Below are 24395 nucleotides of genomic sequence, written 5' to 3'. Positions count from 1 at the left end.
CACTGTAAAAATTGTGCCCCCTTTTCCCTATTTACCAGGAGTATTCAGCAATCAGCACTCACTTTTACTGACAGTTTCACTGTCTCATTATTACTTTTTAGTCTTTTACTGCAACTGTTTTTTTTTTCGTTTCAAACATGAAGTCTTTTACTGCCACTCACCTTTTCACTGTGAGCTTGTTCTTTTGCATGCATCATGATTGGATGCAACTATTGAGCACAAAATCTTGAACAAGGCCAGATATATTACTCATCAATTAGCAACAGTCTGAACATTAAGCAATCAGGATGTACTCATTAGCCATGATCAATTAAGATTTGGGGATCAGGATTAGGATTCAACCCTTCCCAAACTCCATTGGCGTCGACCCTAGCACATAGCAAACAAAAAAGAGGAAAAGAAAAAAGAAAACACTAGTGGCTACTGCTTCTTCTACAACACAACACAAGCTGGATTAAGCTGGTACATGTGATGGATGGATGATGGTGAGCTGCATGTTCATGTCATCCTGAGGCTCAGGTACTGGCACTGCAACAGCCACGGCGCCTGCTGCCTCACCATCCCTTCTCCGAGGTCGAACGCCATCGCCCTCTGGCACGGCGGCGGCATTGGCGCGTGGATCACTGCCGGCCCGTCGTCCGAGTAGTACTCGGCCGACGACGGAGACGACGACAGGAGGCTCGCGCCGGAGTCCGACGCGAAGGGGGAGGAGACCCCGGCGCCGCGTTCTTGCCTGTTGCTCTTACGAGCGGCGGAGCGCCCGCCGACGGCGAGCGTCAGCTCCAGCTCCGTGCCGGCGCCATCCTCATCGGCGCTAACGATGTACTCGTCCGCGGGGAGCTGCAGGTTCAGCGCGCGCCGCGGCTGCTTGTTGCGCCGGCGGGTGCTCATCGGCTCGGCTCTGCTCAGGCCGCTCATCAGCCGCCTCTGGATGCGGTACAGGCGGTGCAGCTCGTGGACCTGATCGGATGATTGCAAAGAGCAGGCGATCGATGATCAGTAGCAGTTCATTCTTCATATGCAAGATGGAAGAATTTGCAACGGTGAAGAACTGAAAGAATGAGCTGAGTGTGTTACCTGATTCCTGAAGGTCTCTTCATGCTTGAGCATGGCCATCTTCATGACCTCCATGTCACATTGCCTCACAAGCTGCTTATCCATCATCATCTTCTCTACTCAACCAATTACTGTTCTTCCCTGAAATTTATTATCCAGGTTAACAAATTCAGTAGCCTGCTGAAATGTGAAACAAAGATATACACTTAAAAGCTACCAATCCATTTTGGACTGATCCTAGTGGTTCAAACTTTACACAACATAAACAACACCAATCATATAGCAATAGGCAAGACAAGTAACAGTTGAAGCATCCATCTCAGAGCAGGAGTTCTGACAATCATCCATGATGCGTGCCATCAGAACTGCCAACCTCTGGTCTCTGAGAGGCAAACAACATTTCAGGCAAGGATGCATGCAACCACAGAGAGAGGAGCAACTGACCTGCAGCTAAGATGCTTGTGTGTTGTCACTTCTCTCGGCCTTCCCCACCAGCCTCTTCAGTCGATCACACACTCAAACTTGCATGTGGCAAACAGGCCACAGGAAGAAGAAGAAGGAAATGAAAGAGCAGGTGTTGTGGTGGTTCTGAAGCTGAGGGGTGGTGATTTATAAACACTGCCTCCAATGCCATGGGTGCCTCTCACACTAGGGAAGGATAAAAAATTTCCTTGCCTCCCCTCCTTTTAGGCATGCCAAGCAAGAGCGCATGCAGTAGCCCCAGCTGCACCCTGGCCAATGGCACATTGTCACTCAGTCGCATGAGGGGAGAAAGGCCAAGCATGCATGCAGTGCCCCTCCCAGAGCAGACAGGTCTGCAGGAGTCTAGTTTAACCTTCTTCTCTTCGTTGCCATGCATGCATGGGCCCCACCTGCAAGGACCCGAAGCAACTGCAACTACAAGTCTACAACTTGTACTGCAAACCAGAAGGAGTGCATTCCAAACAGTACATAAACTTTGTGTGTGGTGCAATGTACATGTGTGCCATGATCATTGCACAGATGCACACAATCAGTCCTGAAAAGAAAAATGCACGCAATGCATGCATGTATGTACCATTGCTTCAGTTCCATTGCTTTGTGCAATTGTTTACTGTTATTTTGCTTGGTTTTTGTGTGTGCAACAAGTGACCAATTCCTAGTAAGATGGAACTGTCAGCTTGTCACTGAAAACAAGCAAAGGGGCCGGGCACATGATATATGAGGTAGTATGAGCTTTCTGTCATTCTGTGCTTGCTGCTCCCTGCATTATTGCCACCACTGGCGAATGCATTGCGTGGATAATTGGATGCATCTATCCAAATGGATGAATCCAAACAAAGCCCATATCCTGGAGAGGGGATAAGACCATCTTAACTGTTTATCTTCATTTCGTTCACTTCTCAGACTAAAATCCCTTTTTCGAAAGGATTCCCTTCCCAAACGTGTTCCCTTCAGGTTCCTACACTCTAACAACATTATCTTCTTCATTCCCTTCCCCAACACACTTATAATATTCTATTATTTTTCGTATAACTGCCACGACACATATAATACGTCTGCAATACGTTGGATGTATACACTATCAATGTATTTTGTACAGGGAGAAGAATGCTGCCTGCGCCTCCAATCCAAATCCCCTACACCACCAATCTCTCTATCACTCTCTTCTCTGTTTCATTATTTTCCCAAATCCAAATATCAAAGTAGCACGCACGCTACCAACCTTCCACCGCCCTCCTCGCGCGCGTAGCCGTCACCGCCTCTCGCTTCCACCTCTTCCGCCCGAGCGCGCAAGCGCAACCTCCAGCCCCTTCCCCGCTCAGCGTCTCCATGAAGGGATAGGATAGAGGTTCCTAGGGGCGTGGGAACCTCTCTCCTATCCGGCCCCGTGCCGGCCCGCGACGGGAAGACTTTGGAGCTCGTGTTTCGTTCCTGTCGCGGTATTTTTCCTATCGTAAGGGGAACGAGCACTGCGATGGGAACCCCTTGGAGATGGCCTAAGGGACAATGGCAAGTTCTTGTCTCACTGCTGGGAATTGTTATGTACCCTGCCTTCAGTAATGACAGGTGGGGCCCAAGACTCACAGAGGAGGCTACAAAAAGGTAGCAAACGTGAGCAGCTCAAGGCATCGATGAATACAGAAAATAGCTTCTTCTACCTCAGAGCTGCTCCTCTTAATCCCTTCCCTTGTTGTTCCCTTTCTTCCCGATCTCCCTTCCCTCTCTTGTACCCAGTTTAGTCCTTCCTTCTCTATGCTTCCATTCTTTCCCTAACTTGTACTCACTGTTGTGTACTTGGATTCGGTGGCAATACACATCATCGAATTGAGGTACTTGGTGTTCTGGGTGATTTGAGTGCTTGCTTAGGGTGGATATCGTGATATTTGGTATCAGAGTTGTTCAATCCATGGGATTTGGCATGGAGATGGAGTGGAAGCTTGACGCCCGCCACATGTTTGATGAAAAGCCCACAAGCAACTAGAGGCCACTAGTCGTGTTCTCAAAGTCACCATTCGCCAGGTTTGTTATCTCATCATTGAGAAGGTGCTTGGTCAAGTGTTTGTTGCATTTGAGGTGGTCGAGGATGTGTACGTGTGTGAGGGAGCAAATTGTGTGGTGGCTCTTGTTGCGTTCCGAAAGGCACGAAGCTGCAAAAGTTTATGGGAGCTTGCATGGAAGAAATATCTGCAATGGTTGTTGTCAACTTGACATCCATTATGGCGTCCAAGAGCCCAACTCTATCACCGACACAACCAGTCGCACCACCGTGGTGTCGCTCTAAGCCGAGATCGCGCCCCAACCCCATCGTGAGGTGGCGGACAGGGAGCTGGGAGTGGTCACCGGCGGAAGGATGCGCGTGTTGTCGGCTCCGGTGCCGCCTCAGCCATCCACCGAGAGCAGCGCACTCTCACCGTGGCGACTGGGGGCGGTGCTTCCCTGGTTGGCGCATACCGGCGGCGAGGCCGCCACTGACCAGTGGTTTGTCGACGCGCTCGATGCCCCCGCGCTGCACCCCATTGAAAGCGGAATCCAGAAGTCGGGCTACCTCATCAGCATTGACACCGTCTCCGACGCCGGTGCGTCACACGCCGTGTTCACCAAGGCGCCAGGCGACAACGCAGACTACATCGACCACCTTTAGGATGCGCTCGTGCTCGTCGTGTTTGCCGATGGCCACTGCGTCGCGCAGCCCTAGTGCGATGCCACCACAGACGAATGCATTGCGTGGATAATTGGATGCATCTATCCAAATGGATGAATCCAACAAAACCCATATCCTGAGGGGATAAGACCATATTAACTGTTTCTCTTCGTTTCGTTCTCTTCCTAGCCCAAAAGACAAGTAGGGCCCAGCATTCACGGAGGAGGCTACAAAAGACAGCAAACACGAGCGGCTCAAGACATCGATGAATACAGAGAATAGCTTCTTCCTCCTCAAACTTTTTCTTCCTCAAAGCTACTCCTCTCGATCGCTTCCCTTGTTGTTCCCTCTCTTGTACCCAGTCCAGTACTTTACTCTCTATGCTTCTATTCTTCCTTTGACTTGTACTTACTGTTGTGTATTCGAATTCGGTGGCAATACACATAGTTGAACTGAGGTACTAAGTGTTTTTGTTGATTTGAGTGCTTGCTTCATGTGGGGATCGTGACAGGAATTGCCTTCTGAAAAAAATCAGAATGCTGACTGCTGTGTGTGTGCAGGGGGTGATAAAGTAAGTAAAAAGCCTAAGCAAGAGGGTAAATAGATATTCAGAGAGACAAGACAGCGGTGCACGCTTTGCCGCCGGAGAGAGATGCAGCCGTACGTTGTGTTGGGCCCAGAGAGAGAGAGAGAGAGAGAGAGAGAGAGAGAGAGAGAGAGGCACTCTACTTTCTCGGCTTTCTTTTGGTCTTCTTCCCAGTGCAAAGTCATTTTATGGATAAGAATAAAGACGAACAACGTCCAATTCGCATGAGTGCCGGCTTACTTGTCCCCTTGAATTTCATGTCTCTCACTAGATCATTTTGATTTTGCAGATTGCTAGTGAAATAGGTAAACCCCATCAAGTCATTAACAAAAGTAGTAGCTCAAACAAGCCCAAAAGGAACAAGTGAGGATGAAATATTAGTAGAAGATTTGTAGATAGGGGAGAAAGGCACCTCTTTATTCCTTTGCATACTTCTAAAGCTAAAAGTCACTTTTGTCTATATATATATATATATATATATATATATATATATATATATATATATATATATATATATATATAGAGAGAGAGAGAGAGAGAGAGAGAGAGAGAGAGAGAGAGAGAGAGAGAGAGAGCATTTCTGTACTGAAGAAAAAGGGAGAAGGTTCTAGCTGCATACCTGCACCAAGGTTATAACTCATTTATGAACTTGTTGAAAAAAGTTGATCCTAACGAGAATTGATAGTGCCTGAGATTATTTCCAATGTTATCTGATTCTTGTTGTTAAGTGACAGTTGTTACAGTATAACAGCTGATGTTTGCCTGACAAAACCTGTTGTCTATGCCCTGTAATGACAAAACCTGTTTGGTCTGAATGATTCAGAACATCACCATGCATGCAGAGGCCAGAACCCAGTAAAGTAAGAAACAATAAAAGAAACTTAAACTGTTAAGCATTGATGAATAAACAACAGAAAAATAAGTTAACCTGGTGCCAATGATAAAGTAACCAGGGAGAGAGAGCATGCAATGCTGGCTGCATTCGCACGGGCTGAGGCGTTAGCTAAAATTCAGTGCTGAGCTTTTCAGAGGGGGAAGTACCTCGGTGCCTGTAAAAATTCAGGCTGCAGCCGTCTTTCTATTCTGTCTCCTCCTACACTGCTTCTGCATAACACTCTCCTCAAAGTTGCAGCCGGCTCATCATTTCGGTTTTCTGGAAGCCTCTGCCGTCTAGCTAGATTAGGCTGAAGAAAGTAGTGGAGGGGGAAGAAAAAATAGAACTAATTTTGCATAGGAGGTAAAGCTTGCCATCATCATCATTGCGTAAGGGTGAGTGTGAGTGTGAATCTACCTCTTTGTCAACACCTAAAAGAGTTGATGAAAGCCGTTGCTCTGTACTACATGTGACGCATTTGGGAGATACAAATGATGTGTTTTTTCAAATTGACATACTAAAAATTCTTGAGAATCCTGAACTTAAACCCTGCTCCAGGAGAACTTCAGGCTTTACATAAATGCTGATGCTAAAATATAAACACGACCGATAGTGAGATGTATTACTAATCAAGTCTTGTTGCAACCGTACAACTGCAGATCAAATCAAGTCAAAACACCAGATGCAAATTGGTGCAAAGATATTGAATCCACAGCAAATTAGAATGAATTCGAAGTCACCCCTCCCTGTACAGGCAGTAGGAGCCGACAGGTTCGTCCGGCACGCACGCTCGCCACCTGAGCCGCTGAGCATCGAAAGAAGGAACATGAGTGGCGAGAAAGGCAGAAGCTAGGGACAGAAAAGAGGTGACAGGGAGGGCCTGAAAAGACGAGCTTGGTCATGAACCCACACTAACATTTGTAGCCCTAAAGCGAGCACATTCTCTAGGCCTCTTGTTCCCTTCCTATTTCCTCTCTCTCTCCTAGTTTGTTATCCATGGAGTTTCTCGAGGACCCAACTCTCTCTCTCTCTCCTACTAGTTTGTTATGCATGGAGTTTTCTCTCTCTCCCCTGGTTTTCTTGGGGCGTATGAATGATAGTGTGATATAGTATGAATTGAGTTGAACATGTTTTGTTTGATTTTTTTTGCTTTTGCGTTACCCTTTGTGTGGCAGAGAGAGCATAAAGTTCCTTGCATACGTAATACAAACGTGCGTATGGCAGTGCTTTCTTCATATTTTTTTACAATTATGAGTACTACGATACAGCTTTGATTTTCTATCTCTGCCCCCCCCCCCCCTTCCCGGGCATATATATCATGTCTTTTCATGAAATTGAATAAAGCACTTTTACTGACTGATATACATATTGTTACTCACTGTTGTTCTCTCTAATATATACAAGAAAAATAACACGATAACAATGTCACTGCAAGTCGATTGGACATGGTAAGATCTAACATTCAACGCCGAGTTGTTATTGTGCGAGCTGCTTTCCGATAATGGTGACGAAGTGACTGGGCGATCCAAGATCCCCAAATTCCTCTGTGCTCACCTGAGATGAATCATTTCGTGAAGGTCCCCACGCAAGCACGAGTGCGAAATTCATCGGATAACTTCACCCTGCAATCTGTTTCTCGAGTTATTCTCAACTTTGTCGTCAAATTTGTTTCTGAATATCTGAACCCATTATATGCACAGTTTATTAATAGTACCAAACTTTATCTACATGGTGCATAAAAAAAGTAGATTGGACGATACGGAAAACTCCTGTAGCAAATCATCGATGTGCAAGCTGCATCAATGTGCATATGCATATATTCAGGAGGCAGAACAGCGTAGAAGGCACAATCCAGAAATCAAATCACCTTAAGCATATCAAGATGTAGAACACCGAATGATCTGTACAATTTCATAAGAGTTTGCTGGTTCTGGTTCCCAACTAACCTGGACCAAAGTACCAGACAGATAAAAAAGAAAACAAAAGATAAGGGGTTCAGATAGCACCCTAAACTCTGAAGCAACACAGTCTAAATGATCAACAATAGTAACCAAGTAACAGGAATGCCTCAACTCATGATTCTTACAAACACTGCTTCGTGGTAAAGGAAATAAATAAACAAAAAATGTGGCCACAGACCAGAAAAAAGATACTCTCCTCGGAAGAGGGAAATTGACGAATCCAAGTTATCCAACAGCAACAAATCCTACAAACAGAACCTGATTCTTAATGCCTCAACTCATGATTCTTACAAACACTGCTTCGTGGTAAAGGAAATAAATAAACAAAAAATGTGGCCACAGACCAGAAAAAAGATACTCTCCTCGGAAGAGGGAAGTTGGCGAATCCAAGTTATCCAACAGCAACAAATCCTACAAACAGAACCTGATTCTCTGTACAGGCAGAAAGGTGCGAAAAGAAGCCAAGAAACATTGACAGAATCTTTTTTATTATTATTTTTGTGAATAATCACAGGTAAATGAAGCTCACTATAATGTACTGCATCCTAAGAAGTATCATCCTGACCAGCACACTAACCAGCCCTACACTCAAACTCCACTCCACTTTACCTCAATCTAACTAACTGTAGTTTTTACAGCAGGATCAATGGTACTGCAATGTATCTCTTACACTTGTCCAGCATAAGGTTTGCTAAAAATCAGCGGAAAACTAGCTGCCCTCATTTATCTGTTGAGGAGATGAGAAGTGATCTTCTCACGTTGCCGAGCGCATCCCAGTAACTGAAAATTGGACTGCACTGCTGTCCAAAGATCAAGCATCGAAGCTTGGTAAGAACAGGCTGATTCCAATGGAAAGCCATGATTCTGCTCACTGTTTACAGCAGCAGCAGTACGCCCATTTGCTTGGCGCATCCTCACCTTGTTTCCCCTTGCTTTCGCAATGCCTAAGCAAGCCTTCAGCATCTGACTTATGTATGCATTCAACCCAGAGTTCAATACATCAGCGCACTCTTTGGGCATCCTGAGACCTTGAGCCTCCAACTTATTCTCCAGCAGCTTCGACAGCAACTGAGAATCCGGCAATTCACCATTATTGTAGCACACATCTAAAGAGCAAGACGTTGAAGGTTGAGAATTCTGAGCCTTTGCAACTCCCAATGGAGCCCTTATCGGGCTTCGACTCTGCACGCACACCGGGCTACCCTGGGCCTGGTCAACCTCCTCGCCATCCTCCACAGAGATAACCTCCTGCAGAGCCTTGCTACCAGCTGATATAAACTCCCCAGTCCCCCGATGGCCAAGAGGTGACTTCCCAAGCGGGCTCGGCTTATCAGCAAACCTCATCTCCCGACCAGCCACCGGTTGCACCCTCCTCACAGGAAGCATGCCACTGGTCAGTGTCCCATTTGACACCGTGCTCGTCTGTGAGTTCCCAGTGGCCGCCTGCTTGCTCGCAGGCGGCCCAACCGACATACAGGCATTGGCCAGGATGGACCGGATCAGAGAATTATGAAGCCTGATGTTCTCCTTCCCCAATGCCGCCGCGCAGATCTTATCAAACTCGTCCTTGCCGAGCTGACAGCCTAGGAACCTCTTGAGGCTGCGGAAGTAGAGCTCGGCGCGGCGGTGACCGAGCCGCTTGACAAGCTGGGTCTTGAGCTCCAGCGTGTCGACGCGAGCAAACTTCTTGGAGGGCGGCTGCATCTCGGCGGCACCAAATGCAGCTCCGCAAGCGAAGCGGTCGAACAGCTCCGGGAAGAGCAAACCCTAAACGCCGCCGCTGGCCCGCCCACGGGCACTTGTTCCAGCGATCCGCGGCAACCGAGCTCACCGCTGGAAGAAACCTCTCGAGCACGGCCAAAAGCACCCACCACCTGCAGAATCAGACCAAGAAGCAACAATTCAGCACAGAGAGAATCGCCTCGCGGCACAAGAGCTCGGGAGATCCCTCCACAACCCAATTCAGCAACACGGCTCGAGAAAATCGACCTCAAGAACCGAGCTCCGAGCAAGCAAGAGCGACGAACCGGCGATCGGGAGCGAGCCGGCCTCGAATTCCGGCCGAATCGGTGGGGAAACAGCGTGAATTCGGACAGGGAGAGAAATTTGGGGGAAATGAAGCGGGGTTTGGGGGCAAGACGGCGGAGACTCACCTCGATTAGGGTTCCGGAGATCGAGCCGCCGCCGAGTCAGAATCGTGGGGGGATTAGAGGTGGAAAAAATCGGGAAAAAATCTCCTTTTTTGCAGCCGCCGCAATTGGAGTTTTTTCCCCCCAAATTATTGGTCGGGAGCGACGAACAGTAGTGGCGCTTTTTTGGGGGCGCGTGCCCGGTGCTTGGCTAATGTCTCTCTGACATGTGGGGGCCCACGCGTCAGTAGCCGCCACCGCGTCATGGCAAGCTGCGAGCGCGAAGTGATCCTTTGGTTGTTGGGGTCAGCTCGACACGTGCGCACGTGCCGGAATGTACGAGTACCATGTTATGCTAGGGGAGGTGTGACACGTGCGCAAGTGCGAAGTGTCCTTTGTTAAAGTGAAGTTGCGCGCTGTTGCTAAAAAAAGTTGAATTAATTAACATATTGTCGTTAGAAAGAGTGAATAGCGTTTGTTTCCGCCGTGTCTTTTGAAAAAGCTTATTCTGATTGTGAATTTTAAAAACTTGATACTTCAAAGGTTAATTCTAAGACTAGTTTTTGGCGTGAAAGAAACGTATAATATATAATGTCTTGTTGGTAGACTAAGAACATCATCACTAGATTTTTTTTTTTTAAAACACACCTTCATATTAGCATGATGTAATAATAAGCATCTATGCAAGTATGATTGCAGAACTAGAAAAAAAGGAACGGTAACATTATAGCTCCTAACGATACGAAACAATCGAGAACGAGTTCCATCCCTGAAAGAAAGTGAGAATTCGATCTAACAGCTGTTAATCGCATGTGCAAGTGCCTAGTTGAAATCCCGTATGAGATATTGACCCACTGAACTCACTCAAGAAGTGGAGACAACCCAATAAAAAAACGTTTTCCAAAAATAAGGGCGTTTAGGTCCTTTCTTCGGAAGCAGCTACAACCAAGACTGCTTATGAACCTTAGATCACTAAAGTAGAAGAAATCGGCTGAAACAAGAGATATGCAAGAGCTCGACTGAAAGATACGAAAATCACATAATAAGATGTTGAGCTGGCTCAAAGGCTTTCCCTGTTATAACTCCTTGGACCATGTTCAGGCTTATCGGATTAGGCAGCAGGAGAGACGATAGGCTTTTCTTCCTAAGTTTTAGACCTTAGACGAGAGGGCTATGAGCCTCTTTCCCTCATAAAGAAATGCACCACTTCCACTAATAAAAGAAGAGCCATCAAAAACAAAGTCCAGGTGGGAGTGAAATCTTCGAACATGATATTTTCTTACCCTAGACTATCCACTGCTTATCTTGCCTATCAATACACCCTTTTTTGAACTCTTCCTTCTTTCCTATGAAACAACTAAAACACCTAAAAGCTTACTACTTCTACCTAGTTGCTTACCCGTGAGCTGAGCCTATCTTGACTGACTTATCACACAACCACATGCTTATTCCTATTCAAACACATATACCGGTAAACCTATTTCTTGCATTACTTAGTAGCTAGCTCTGGTAGCCCTGATCTATGTCTAAAAAACAGATGCCTATTCTTTGTTTGCTTCACGCTACTACTTTATCTCGTACTTGCATATCTAAATCTAAGTTTTTGAGACAGACCTTTCATGGGTTCAAAGAAAAGAAGAGTACGAGTGGGTGATGTGACGATGTCATTTGCATATCATTGAATAGTGGCTCTCCAGTTACGAAATCAATATGATTGATGCTTTTCATATAAAAGAAAGAGTATTGAACTACAGCTAATCTCCAGAAGAGGTGCTTGGTTTATGACTGTTCCCTGTATCTATCTCCTTTCGTTTGTCCTTACCAGTGGATGTCTTATTTAAATACTTTGTCGACCTACTTATCAAAGTGCACGTAAAGGTAGGTATGTTCTCCTACGTGTTGAAAGAAGTGCTTCAATCAATAGGTCCTTCCTCTCAAAACCATACGCATAAGAGTGGAAATCTCTGCAATATATATGTTAGATCAAAGAAATATTAGTAGTCCGTAATTAGTGTTACCGTTGTAGGATTAGTAGCCTTTTTCGCTTGAGCCAATCTCGCTAGCCACAAGAGAGAGGCCTATGTTCAAGGAATGAATCTTTTTTTGATAGGAAGGCTGGTGGCATACGAAGAGAGGACGGCAGAACACCTGCATTCCCTTTCTTTGATTGAGAGAAGGATAAAGCAGAAAAAAGACTTTACTGAAATTCAATTCGCTTTTTTCCTTCCTTTCCTGGGATATGGAATGTCATTAAATTAAGTAGATGAGATGCCAAATATAGGCTAGAGTTATTTCGCCAAGCAAAGCTTTGTGTTCAGAAGGTAAAGAAAGACGGTAAAGCCCATTAAAAAGAGTGCCACGCAGAAGCACCTCCTGTGTCACTCGATCCTTAACCAAACAACAAGAAGAGGTGAATTCCACTGGTTTAGCATTATCCTTAACCAATTGAGCAACGCTCAACAAGTTCTTGGTAATACCGGGCACATACATGGAGAATATTGGTAAGAGAGAGTCTGAACCGGTGTCTGAATAAGAGATGAACCAGAGTGGAGAATTTACAAATCTGTGTTATTTCTCATATGGATTTTCTCCGTTCCAGTGTAGACAGAGGGAGTGAAAAGGTTATTGACGTCAGCCGTAACATGGGTAGAAGCTCCAGAATCAAAGAAGAAATCTGAAGTGGCACCAGGCTCGAGCGAATTGATGAAACGAGCCATTCCTTTAGGCGCTGGGGCAAGTGAAAGAGATGGACAGAGACTAGGGAGGAAGATAGAACGAAAGAGATGGAGAGAGGCGAGAGAGATTGAGTGGAGGGGTCGAATCGCAAGAAACGATTGGAGCGGAGAGATCAATCGAAGACGAGATAATCGGAGATAAGGATCGAAGGAGGATAATTGCCAAACAAAAGTGAATGGAATTTTTGATTCTTAGAATTGTTTTCCAAAATCAACCTATGCGTTCAGTTTTTAATTTTGAGTAATTCAGAATGTCCAGAATCAAAAGTTGAAACAACACATGTTAGCAGCTCTTAATATTTTTTTTTTTCAAAAACGTGCAATGCACATGTTTCTGTAAGAAGAAAATAGAGTACACGATGGCTTACAAACGTTGCGGCGGTCATGTTCCTGGCAGTGCGGCGGACGTGGGGAGCGGCGGTCGGCGACGCGGCGCCGGCGGGTGGAAGCGTGACCCAGGGGCGCCGGTACCTCCGCCCGTCGTACCACCAGGCCACCGCGCTATCCTCGCCACCATCACCGGTGGTGGTGCGGTGGATCCGGATGGCAACTCACCGCGTGTGGAAGAAGAGGCAAAGGAGGAAGATGACGAGAAGGAGAATGGATGGGATGGCGTTGCGGCAGTGGGGATCGAGGACAGGCTGCCTCTCCTCAGATCTCAAATCGCCGGCAAGCTCGAGTCCATCCGGCAGAGGGTTGCTGCTGCCGCCGCAAGGAGGAGGCAGCTGACCGGCCGACGGAGAAAGGTGGCGGAGGAGGTGGAAGAAGAAGGATCGGTTCTTGAATGCGGAGCTCAGCTATGGGAGTCAGCGGAGCACGTGCGCAGAGGAGTGAACCAAACCAGGCACAAAATCGGTCGTGGGGGAAGTCAAAATTTAACATTTGGGATGGTTCCTAAATTTTGCCACCAGTCAGTGGCTTCGATACTATTTATAGAGAAACAGGCACCTGGAGTTTCAAGAAGAAGAACAATCACCTCAACACTGTTTGTTTGTTGAGCTACACTGCAACTTTGACTTCACTATTGTTTGGCCTGTTAACTTTTCAAAGATGTACGAGCAAGTATTTATAACTATATGACACTCATACAGTACTTTTGATAGAAAACCTAATGACATTTTTTTTCTATTTTAACTAACTAAGTATGGTTAAAATTATTGTTAGTCAAAGTATGAGTAATAAAAGTCCAAGTTAAACGGAGGCAGTAGCACATCTTTTTACCATCATCTCAGTTCGTCGACTGTGCATCGAGTTCACCACATTTTCGGATTGGCAATGCCGTTCTTCTGAAGAATTCTTGTTCAACCACGCAGGTGACGTGTTCTGATCACTCAAGCATGCGATTGCGACATGGCCACTTCATTGCATCAAATTGTATATACTTATCTTTATATCGTTTTCATATAGTACCGAGAAGTCGCACCCTATGTTGTTTTATGTACAGATCGTCGGTGGAGTAGACAATTACTTGCCTAATCACCATCTTTTTTCTTTCAAGCTGAAAGTGCCTAATCATCATCTTGATCTTTTCAGATTCCACTGCTCATCTCTGAAAGTTCAGAAAACCTCCTTGGAGCTATTCCAGAAACGTTCAGACAGGTGCGCAGAATCGAAGTTGCAATAATCTGGCAGGAAACAGCCATACCAAATTAAGTGACGCTGTTCATTCTCCAGATGTATCCAACCTAGTGTTATGAAAACATTTCTGAATAGTTACCGTACAAATTTTCTGTGTTGCGGCACTTTACTGAAGAAAGAAGTTGACTACAGTACAACCTATCTGTGCAACTGAACAAACATAGCTTCTTCTCAAACTGACACCTCTCACCTACGTTACACTCAAGAGCCAAAACAAAAATAATTTTGACAAGTTGAGATATGTTCCTTTCTTTCAGGGTTCAGACTTCAGTAGCAATTGGTTTGAAGTTCTGAACTTCTGATGAACACTATCCCTTCAGAGCGCCCTATACGATGTATGGCCAAATGCATTTACGGAAATTACTGTACAGTAAACGGCACACACGGATTCCGGTTCATGTGTATGTGCAAATGCAGATCTTCATGCGCTACTCGACCTTGCCGCTACCTTCGTCGGCCGGCTCGTCGGCGAGCAGCACGGCGCGGACATCCTCGACGTCGGCGGCATCAGGCGCCGTGATTGATCCATGTGAGCTGTCGGCTGGTGACACCGGGGCCAAGAACTCGATCCAGTCGCGCCTCTTGGCGTGCTCGACGCCGTAGTACAGCGCGACCCCGGCGACGGCCACGGCGGCGCTGACGACAAACGTCCTGGCCGACGCGAGGCACATGACGGTGGCAATGAGCAAGACAGGCGGGACGCACATGGCCGCGGCCCCCACGGCGCCGACGGGGATCCGGTACGGCCTGGGGAGGTCCGGGTTCTTGACGCGTAGCTTGACGAAGGCCGCGAACACGACGAGCATCCCCAGCCCGTAGAGGAAGTTGAGGAACTCGATGATCTCCTGGAAGCTCATGAAGGAGAGGATCACCACCCCCGTCGCCGAGCACAGGATGCTGTACGTCGGCGTCCCGTGCCTCGACCTGCATCACGAAAGGATCAAATTTTAATTTTAATTTTGCTCAAAGATTCGATTTTTTTCCGCTCGTGGTCGGAGATTTCACCTGCGGGCGAAGATGGCGGGGATCATGCCCATCTCGGCCATGCCGAGGAGCTGGAAGGAGTCGCTGCTCATCTCGGCCTCGAAGAGCCCCATGTTGGACATGGCGGCGGCAGCCTGGATCCACACGCGCAGCCAGGGCCCGCCAATCCTCTGCCCGACCTCGGAGAAGAAGCCGTCGGTCCACTCGGCCGCCGTCTCCGATGGCAACGCGCCGGTGCCGGCCAGCAGCGGGATGAGGTACGCGCCAACGACGAGCCCCACCGCGCCGAACACTGCCTTGGGGAACGTCTTCCTCGGCTCCTCGACCTCGCCCGCTAGCGTACTCGCCTTGTCCCAGTAGTTGAGATTCCAGAACATGGAGTTGAAGTAGCCGCGCGGGTCAACGGCGTTGACGTTGATGGAGAGCCAGCGGGAGGGGCGGATCTTGGGGACGGCGAGCACGGTGAGCGCGAGGAACGGGGAGAGGGAGAAGGCGGTGAGCGCGAGCGCGGAGAGGCCGACAAGGTGCAGCCCGCGGTAGTTGAGGTAGGTGAGTGCGGCGGTGAGGGCCAGCACGGCGAGCGAGCGGAGCGGCGGAGGGAGCACGAGCCCGCCGCCGGAGCGGAGGTAGTCGAGGAAGAGCACCGGGTAGAGCGCGTTGTCGAGCGTACCCGACGCCCACTTGGAGAACCCCACGAGGAAGGCCACGGCGGGGCCGAACGCCGCGGAGACCCAGGCGACGTAGCCGGCGTTGGTGGGGAAGGCCGAGGCGAGCTCGGCGGTGACGAGCGCCTCCGGGAGCGACCAGAGCGCCGGGAGGATGAGGAAGCCGAGGAGCGGGAGCAGCGCGCCGCCGCCTGCGCGGACCGAGTCCTCGATGCCGAAGGGCCCACCCGAGACGTCGTAGAAGATGAGCGCGACGAGGGGGAGCACCGTCAGCCGCCGCGGCCGCGCCGGGGCCTCTGGGGCGGCGCCGGTCATCGGGGCAACGGCCGGCGCGACGCTCGCGCCCAAGAGACGTGGACAGGTCAGAGGTGGGGGGAGGCTTGGTGAGCTGTGTGGAGTACAGATCGGGTGCGGGCGTTGCCGGGAGAGATATTATGAGGTTGATTGGTCTCTGTGGCAGGTGAGGCCGTATATCTGGCCCCGGCAAATGGGAAGATTCTGTGAAACATGGAATCAGTTAGTAGGTGCCCCACTTGTCAGTGACGATTGTGTCTTCACGTGCCTAATGATGTGAACGGTATCATTGTTTTTCTTGTGTAGTTGTCGTGCTCCTTTGTCGCTAGCTTATCATCCAATATGAAATTCGAGCTAGCTTGTCATCCAATTCGCATAGAAATGCCAAAGTACCAAAGGTTAGCGGTAACACGCGAGATCATCGCGACACGCGACCAAACCCCGGGGTGTTGACCCGGGCGGGCAAGGCGAGGCCCGCCGGACATCTATAGAGCATTAGAGCCTCACCAGTCACTAGGGCAGGAGGATCTAAGCTTATGTATTGCCGCGTTGTAGCGTCTGCTGCATGCATAAGGCACCGTTTGGAATATGGAATTTTTACGGAATGACTTAAAAAGAATCATGTGTTTTAAATGAGACCTAAACTTTAATGGTGGTCGAGCAATTTCTCTGTGTTGATATTACGTTGAGTAGTTCATTATATGGATCTGATAGATCACGGAGGTAATCAGATCCTCCGGGGTTTTTTTTTTAAAAAAAGACGAGTACGAATTGTGTTGGCTCCTTGTAGCCGGATAATTTCGCAGAAAGGAGGACAGATGGTGACATGGTACAAGGCGTCGTGATAAACCAATCAGACAAACAAGTGGCAAGAAAAAGCAGTCTCGCACCTTACTGGCTCGTACGACGGTGCATTTTCTTCCGGCCATCTTCGAAGCCCCACCAGTAATTAGCAATGCTTGTTTTCATCTTTTCACAAATAGCAACAGGGACTTGAAAACAGCTCATGACACAATTTGAGATAGCCTCGGCCACAGATGTTAACATGATCTCCTTGCCAGCCTGTGACAGAGGAAACAAATTTTATAGAACCTTGTCCGAAAGATCTCGTGAGACACTATCTACCTCCTGATTTAACAATTTAATTGATAAGAAGAGCGTAAGAGTGAACACATGTCATAAAAAATAAGGTTTTTTTAGGTCAAATCCTGTAAATTTTGCTTCCAACGACGGAGGCCTGATTCTCGTAGCACTAATCTCTTGGATCAGTTGGCTAGGTTTGGAGTGTTGCGCCTCGCCGCACCACCACTCTTTCATCCGCCTCGCCGCCACCTCAAGCATGTTTAGTAGTGGTACTACTTGCTTAACACTGTTTGGTACTAGCTGAATGTACAAGGACTTCTTGCTGACGCCTTAATCCTGTTCCATAGAATGCTCGAGTGTGGTGAAACTTTGCGGGAGATTGGCTGCCATCAGGCCCTACCGTGGGCTCATCAGGAAGGTAGGTGTTTTATTTTTGTTCTTGTAATCTTACACTGCTCACAACGCATGTTCTTTTTTTTTAATGCAGCCTAAAAGAATCTAATTTCCTATATAACAGTCCGCATCATCTCTGTTTCCTATATAAAATGAATAAAGGATACTTTTGATAATGTTGATGTTTCGCCATCCTACCTTGTGTTCCTTGCCGGTGCTGATCCGAATGGTGCATGCCATATCTAACGGGCTTATATATTTTTATCTTCTATGGATCACTTAGCTAATGAATCTTGCCACGATAAAGTTTTTAGGGTGACAGTGATCTATAATTTTAATTGCTAGAATACTACTTTTGTTTATTTCACTTGGGTGAAATGCCATGCAAGTATTAATCTGATACTTCTGTACAATTTGAATAATTTGGCTTCTTCTCTTTGCAGATATTTTACAATATTCTCCTTCTGCTTTACTGCACCACTTTCAGATCCAGGATTTTTATTTTTATTTTTTTGCTATTGAGTTGCATGAAAGCCCACATTTTTAATCAAAGTATGAATACAACTATTCAGTTTGTATTTTGATTCTGCAGTAACTACTGACTTACATGAACTGAAAAAGAGAATGAAAAGATTGTTAATCAAAGGTATGCTGATGAGTTGCATGAAAGCCCGGATTGATAATCAAGGTATGCTGTTGAGTTGAGATTGCTAATCAAGATATGCATTCAGCTTAAACAACAGTTTGGATACTTCACCAGTTTTGAGTATTGTACAAGGTTCCTAGAGATCCCAATTCTGATTGCCGAAGGCATTAACAGGCCGGGGTGTAGTGTGTGGAGGAGCTAAGGTGAACTGTGGCTCATGTGGGCCTAGAATTGCAAACTGCAACTGCAGCGACAAATTGTTCGCTCCTTGTAGCCGAATAATTTCGCAGAAAGGAGGACAGATGGTCACATGCTACAAGGCGTGATAAACCAATCAGGCAAACACGTGGCAAGAAAAAGTTGTCTCGCACTTTTGAATTTCGTGGAGGAGCAAATCAATACTATATACTATGCTTGGAGGAATCGGCAAGCTCTCAGTATGCCTGGCTACTATAGCTCTTGTGAACCTTACGACGGTGACCCTGCCCGGCCCGGGCGCCGGGTCTGGTTGGCGGTGCCCGAGGTCTCGCCGTGCTTATCCAGTTCGTATAGAAATGCGAACACTACACTCATCATAAATAGCACTTTATTAAAAGTGATACCGATATATCATGAGTGTCGGTTCATACTAATTTATATCATCGATATATTACTATCAATTTTTAATAATTATCACTATCAATTAGTATTAAAATTGACAGTGTTAATAGGATTGTGACATACGAAAGAGGGAGGTGAAGCCATATCCAAACTTCAACTTTTGATGGATTGTAGTTTTGGTTGCGCCCTGATGTCCTGCGCGACTCGCTCTTTGTGCCTTATCTGATCACGAGTAGCCCTCCTTATCACTACTGGAGAAATAATTTAAACAGACGATTCGAAAACTCTATAGGAATGTTTTTTTAATCGTCTGTGGAAAAGAGTATGTACAAATTAGATTTGTATAAATAATTTTTAAACCATCTGTATAAATTATTAGTATAGACGGTTCTAAACTGGAACCGTATGTACAAATAATTGGTACATAAGGTTCTAATATTTTAGAACTATCTGTACAAATAATTATTACATACAGTTCCAATTTAGAACCAACTATACTAAGAAAAATAAAAAAAATAAATTGTGATCGATACTTCCATAATTAATTGTAACACTATACATTCATAAACTACAGAGGTAAAAGATGAAGGAGCGGCGTTGAGTGGTGTCACAGGAGGCTGCTGGTGCTACTGCGCAAGAAGCCGCTTAATCTAATCTTGGTGGTCTCCATACATTATTCCAAATAGCGCTGCCACAGCGGCCGCTGATGAATTGGATTCCATCACCCCTTCAGTATTATCCGTGAGAATACTCAGGAACAACAGGTAATCTTTTCCCTTTTGGTAGCCCTTGTTTCTTGCTTGGACTCCCTTCACCAAAACAAACAGTAGTTTCTAATTGAGATATGACAAGAACAAACTCAAGTTGCTCAAGATTGACACTAGACATTATGCTAACAATCGCAAGATCGAAGATGTCAGAAAGGCCTTTCCCAAGAGGAGGAAAGAACCAAAAGGAAATTAAGAGCAAAAAGGGAGGTCGATAGAATTGAAGGAAGAGGGTACCTATCTCATATGTATGTCTATGCTTGGAATCTATGAAGAATCAATTAAATAGTATTATAATTAATTATTAGGATGATCATTTGTTTAATCACGATCACGATGATTAACCAGAATACTATCCTGGTAGTCCCGACACGTATTTTGTGTCCAAGATCGGAACGCATGTCTTTCCAATATATAGCATCACAACAAAGCTTAAAAATGAATAATTAAATTATATTACAAGTTTTTAAGCATTCAACCATTTACAACAATTTACATCAAAAGGGAGCTAGGAGAATAAAGAACAAATTACCTCCTAACCAAACTAGAAAACTACGCAGCAGAAAATTGACACCTATCAACACCAAAAACTAGGTGAAACCATATGTCCTCATGCTCCACTTAAAAGCACACCACACGAGTAGCTTACACTACTTATTCTCACCACCTACATTGGCATGCATAAAATAGTTGTCGGTGTATTAAGTAAAGGGGTACCCCGACTAAATAGGCGCCACGAAGGGTGCAAACAGCCAGAGGAACATCTCCTAAAGAATCTAATCGGTCGATGAGCTACCAGTGCAAAGTCTGCAGCGACCAATCTCGCTACACCCTCACACAAACCCATGACCAGCCCCCCTGGTCGCCGGACTGGATTGGACACTTGCCCGAACGATTCTCTTCACCAGGCACCGGCCCCGACAGATAAGGTCATGGGCGGTGCAGGGTGGCGTGTCCCATCCCGTAGCATTAAAGGCTATGGTGTGAGACTCTACAGGCCGGCGCAGCGCCGCACGACAGATGGATGTTGTCAGCCATTCGGCAGGGCAAGTAGACAGAGATGGTGCAGAGAGGCAAGTGGACAAGGACGGCACGCAGAGGCAAGCAGACGGGGACGGTGCAAAAGTGCACTGTTCCGTCCCGTCGTATTAAATGCAATAGGATAAGGTTCTACGGGCTAGGCAAAGATGGCGCGCGGCAGCACGATATACAATGCTATCAGAGAAAGTTGCATGCCCGGTACTCCGTAATGATGATCTGAGTTAGATATTAGAATAAGCAGAAGCCATCTGTGTAGAGACTGCATGTTAGTTCTCCCTCTCCCTACTATATAAAGGGATAAGGACCCCGTTGTAACCGAGACAGATCAATTCTGGTAATCTGCTAGAACACCGCTATAATCAAGTGAGATCTACTATTAAAAAAAAGGACGTAGGGTTGTTATCCTCCGGGAGACTAGAACCTGTATAACCCCCGGTGTCCCCGAATCCTTCATCTATACACATAGACACATTCACTACCTGAAACACCGTTCACGCACCCACCGTCCGACATACCTCGGAACCACTGTCAGGGATTTACCCTCGACATTTGGCGCGCCAGGTAGGGGGGGCGCGCTTTTGTCGTTTCAGCAAATTTGAGAAAACTTGATCAGGCTACCCATGGATGAATCCACGGCAACCGCTGAGTCCCGTTACGAGGACCCCGACTGCCGTGATGTATTCGTCATGGGGTACCATCCGGACGAACCAGTTGTACTCCAGGCATGGGACACTGAGCCAGAATCAGGGAGCTCCAAGACCCAATGCGAGGTCTGCATGGCGGCCCATTCCGCAGAGGCCGTTGGAGGGCCGCACGCCTCAAACGCCGGCGGTGAACCCCTGGCTTTGTGCCCAGAGGGAAACCAGCCTGGCGTCGGACAGGCAGGAGCTTCAAGACAACCCCAGCATTCCCAGCACCGTCCCGAGGAGCCCCTGCACAGGGCATTTTCTACGGTGGAATCTTCACCTAGGCCATCATGCCGCCCCAACCCTGAGGCTCCCCACCTCGCGACCTATCACCGCTTCACGTCCAGCGTCTCGACTACGAGACCATGATGTCAGCACAGAACCTCCAGAGTCCTCAGCCACCCATCGGTGCCCGTACCGGAAGGCTCACCGGCGGCACCTTAGCTACGTGATCTCACCCTCCTGGCAGAAACCGCCCAGCGCCAGACCACGTCGGCATGCACCGTGCCTATCACGAGGTTCGGTGAGGGTCACGGTCGCCATGGGTCACAGCCGAGCCCACGACGGAATAGGTCTCATGCTCCCCCAACAACGGCAAGTACTCGTGGGCCACCACCAAGTCGGGGTGGCCAACCCTCCAACCTACACGACTCCCTGTGCCAGCGTGACCTTCGTGGCGTAATCCAGAGCCAGGTGACTCCTTTGCTGCATTTTTGCTATGCTTTGCAGCAGATCTCCCTTTTTGAGACCTTTGTGTTCTTTGATCTGTCTCACTGCTGTTTCCCCCCTTTGCTTCCTCTGTGTGCTCCCTTTCTGTATATTTGTGTTTCCTTGTTGAGCTCGTAACACAGATCAACCTCGTGAAGCCTGCTGATCCAACCCAGTAAATGAGGCAATGTTATAGTCCTTGGACATAGATGAACAAAAAGCAAAAAAAAAAATCAAACCCTAGTCAGGCAAAAAAACCCACCTCATATGACAGGCAAAAAAAAATATAGATAAAAAAACATAAAGCCCCTATGCAAAATCATAAAATTGCTTAGAAACTGAATAGAGTTTAATAACTATGCGATATAACACGGCTTATAGTTAAAATATAATGGTGCTTGGAATCTGTATAACACAAAAATTCAGTACAAATTACTATTTTTAGTTGTGTTTAGCCATTAGCCCTTCAGCGATATTCAATATAGTAGAAGCAGATAAAATTTTGGCACATCAACACAACAACTTAACATTCAGCTGGACAGGACACAAACAAATGGAACAATACAACACATTTTGAGTTTTTTTTGATACATGTCACTTTACCCCATCAGCACTATTTGAACCAGTGCATCAACAATAAAAATATACACTACAATAAGATTTCTACTAAAGTAGAAAATACTAAAACAAACAAAAAAAGACCATAGACACATACATCTAGACAGAAAAAACACATAACCACACACATACACACACACAACACAAAGACCAAGGTGTGACAGTGTATGATGATTTGATAATTGACTATGGGCCCCTACACAAAGACCAAGGATAGACATTTACATGACACAGAAAAAACACAACACACATGCAGAGAAATTCAGCTCAAAAGAGTCCACCTATTTGTTGATCATCTAAGCTCGGTGAGGCTGCTAATTGATTTAGATTGTATTAGCTCTTCAAACAAATGGATTCGTACAATGAAAAAGTGAATTGACAAAAAAATCAATAAGTTTTCAAATAAACTAAAATTACAAAAAATACAAAAACAAGCACGCACACATAAAACACACAGAAACCCACAAAACAGAAAGATATAAGCCACAGAGTCTTCCTCAAAAACATATATACATAGAAAAATTAAATAAATATATAAACATACATACATACAAACAGAAAAACATTTTCGTGAAGAGCCAGTTATGGCTCATACCTTGAACTCGAAAGAGTCCACATATTTGTTGATCATCTAAAAAGCTCAGCGAGTCTACTGGTTGATTTAGATCGTACTGACTCTTCAAGCAAATGGGTTCCTACAATAAAAAAAGAATTGACAACATATACATCAACAAGTTTTCAAAAAACCTGAAATTACAGATAAAAAACAAAAACAATCACACACACACAAACACACAGAAAACAACAAAAATAGAAAGATATAAGCCACTGAGACTTACAAACATATATACATAGACAAATAAATTAAATATATACACATATATACATACATACATATATACGCTCTTTTTATGTTTCTATGTACGTGAAATACAGCTATATTGTTTCTATTATAGGTACATAAGTACATTCAGAAAATTTACCAAAGCAGTAGAGGGGAGTAGGATTCCACAGAACAAATATCATAACACAAAACAGGTAAAAAAGATCATAAAAGCACTCATATTTGTTTATATTGTATCTAACCTTTGCAAGAACTAACATAAACACAAAATCTATTGCAGGCCCTAGAAACAACAGAACAACGGCAAGCAAGCACAAATGCAAGACACCTACAACAAATGGTTAGCAATCGACAATCAAATTGAATGCAAGATGATGTATGAAAAAGAGAGAAACACATGTTTCAATTATGGCTAACAAAAAAATAAAATGTACATATACATATCTTAACAAATTCACATATAATAACAGGACATCAGTCAGTTCATTCTAGACTCAGCAATAGGCAGTTTCACAATTTTGTTGATAGCTCCAGACAACTTTGAGGTACCCACCATAACTTGCATTTTTTTTTGTGTGTAACAAGCAATTTGCACAAGACTGCTTATCAATTTATCATTTCATCTATTACAGAGTAGCATGGTTATGACAATAAGTAGATTTGCTGAAACCACATCAAATTGGATGCAGAATTTTACACAGGTTTCCTACCTACGTAAAAAAACATACATTTAAAATATGGGAACAAAAATAATACTCATCAAATGTTTATATTACATTTTCCCCCTCCCCATGTTCAATTTTATCAGGAACCTCCGTATGAACAAATCAATAGCAACATATCTTTTGAAGCAGACAGTGGGATGGACACAGAAAGGATTTGCAGCAAAGAGATATCATTTTAAAAAAGAAAAAAATAAAAAATATGTAAACAATAGGATAAATATATAACATACCCATCTTC

The 24395-nt window shown here is 45.8% G+C and overlaps 3 protein-coding genes across 5 annotated transcripts; all 3 read right to left on the bottom strand.

Moving 5' to 3' along the window:
• Window positions 1–287: 287 nt before the first annotated feature.
• On the bottom strand, window positions 288–1821 carry LOC133905297 (uncharacterized). The gene is made up of 3 exons (XM_062347058.1): window positions 1501–1821; window positions 1078–1197; window positions 288–960 (listed from the first exon to the last, which is right to left on the bottom strand). Exons 2-3 carry the CDS (start codon window positions 1165–1167, stop codon window positions 499–501), a joined length of 552 nt encoding a protein of 183 aa, XP_062203042.1. The 5' UTR covers window positions 1168–1197; window positions 1501–1821; the 3' UTR covers window positions 288–498.
• Window positions 1822–8072: 6251 nt separating this feature from the next.
• Window positions 8073–10300, bottom strand: LOC133905460 (uncharacterized). Of its 3 annotated transcripts, none has more exons than XM_062347247.1 (2): window positions 9591–10300; window positions 8073–9475 (listed from the first exon to the last, which is right to left on the bottom strand). In XM_062347247.1, the coding sequence occupies exon 2, from the start codon at window positions 9303–9305 to the stop codon at window positions 8325–8327; it is 981 nt and encodes a 326-aa protein (XP_062203231.1). In that variant the 5' UTR covers window positions 9306–9475; window positions 9591–10300; the 3' UTR covers window positions 8073–8324. The 3 variants fall into 3 exon arrangements, with proteins under 3 accessions (XP_062203231.1, XP_062203232.1, XP_062203230.1); XM_062347248.1 differs by having other exon boundaries at window positions 9629–10300; XM_062347246.1 differs by having other exon boundaries at window positions 9755–10300.
• A 3771-nt stretch (window positions 10301–14071) lies between these two features.
• On the bottom strand, window positions 14072–16208 carry LOC133904904 (probable polyamine transporter At3g19553). Its single transcript, XM_062346549.1, has 2 exons — window positions 15109–16208; window positions 14072–15027 (listed from the first exon to the last, which is right to left on the bottom strand). Exons 1-2 carry the CDS (start codon window positions 16065–16067, stop codon window positions 14532–14534), a joined length of 1455 nt encoding a protein of 484 aa, XP_062202533.1. The 5' UTR covers window positions 16068–16208; the 3' UTR covers window positions 14072–14531.
• Window positions 16209–24395: the final 8187 nt, after the last annotated feature.

Source organism: Phragmites australis, chromosome 22 (assembly GCF_958298935.1).
Source record: "Phragmites australis chromosome 22, lpPhrAust1.1, whole genome shotgun sequence".
NCBI lineage: Eukaryota > Viridiplantae > Streptophyta > Magnoliopsida > Poales > Poaceae > Phragmites > Phragmites australis.
The sequence above is the reverse complement of the archived record's forward strand: the minus strand, read 5'-3'. Positions and strand labels throughout refer to the sequence as shown.

Excerpts from the sequence above, each read along its gene's own strand:
- LOC133905297 (XM_062347058.1), bottom strand. The coding sequence starts at position 1,167 with ATGATGATGGATAAGCAGCTTGTGAGGCAATGTGACATGGAGGTCATG. Across the intron at positions 961-1,077 it reads AAGAGACCTTCAGGAATCAG|GTCCACGAGCTGCACCGCCT; the intron begins GTAACACACTCA and ends TCATCCGATCAG.
- LOC133905460 (XM_062347247.1), bottom strand. The coding sequence starts at position 9,305 with ATGCAGCCGCCCTCCAAGAAGTTTGCTCGCGTCGACACGCTGGAGCTC.
- LOC133904904 (XM_062346549.1), bottom strand. The coding sequence starts at position 16,067 with ATGACCGGCGCCGCCCCAGAGGCCCCGGCGCGGCCGCGGCGGCTGACG. Across the intron at positions 15,028-15,108 it reads CCCGCCATCTTCGCCCGCAG|GTCGAGGCACGGGACGCCGA; the intron begins GTGAAATCTCCG and ends TTCGTGATGCAG.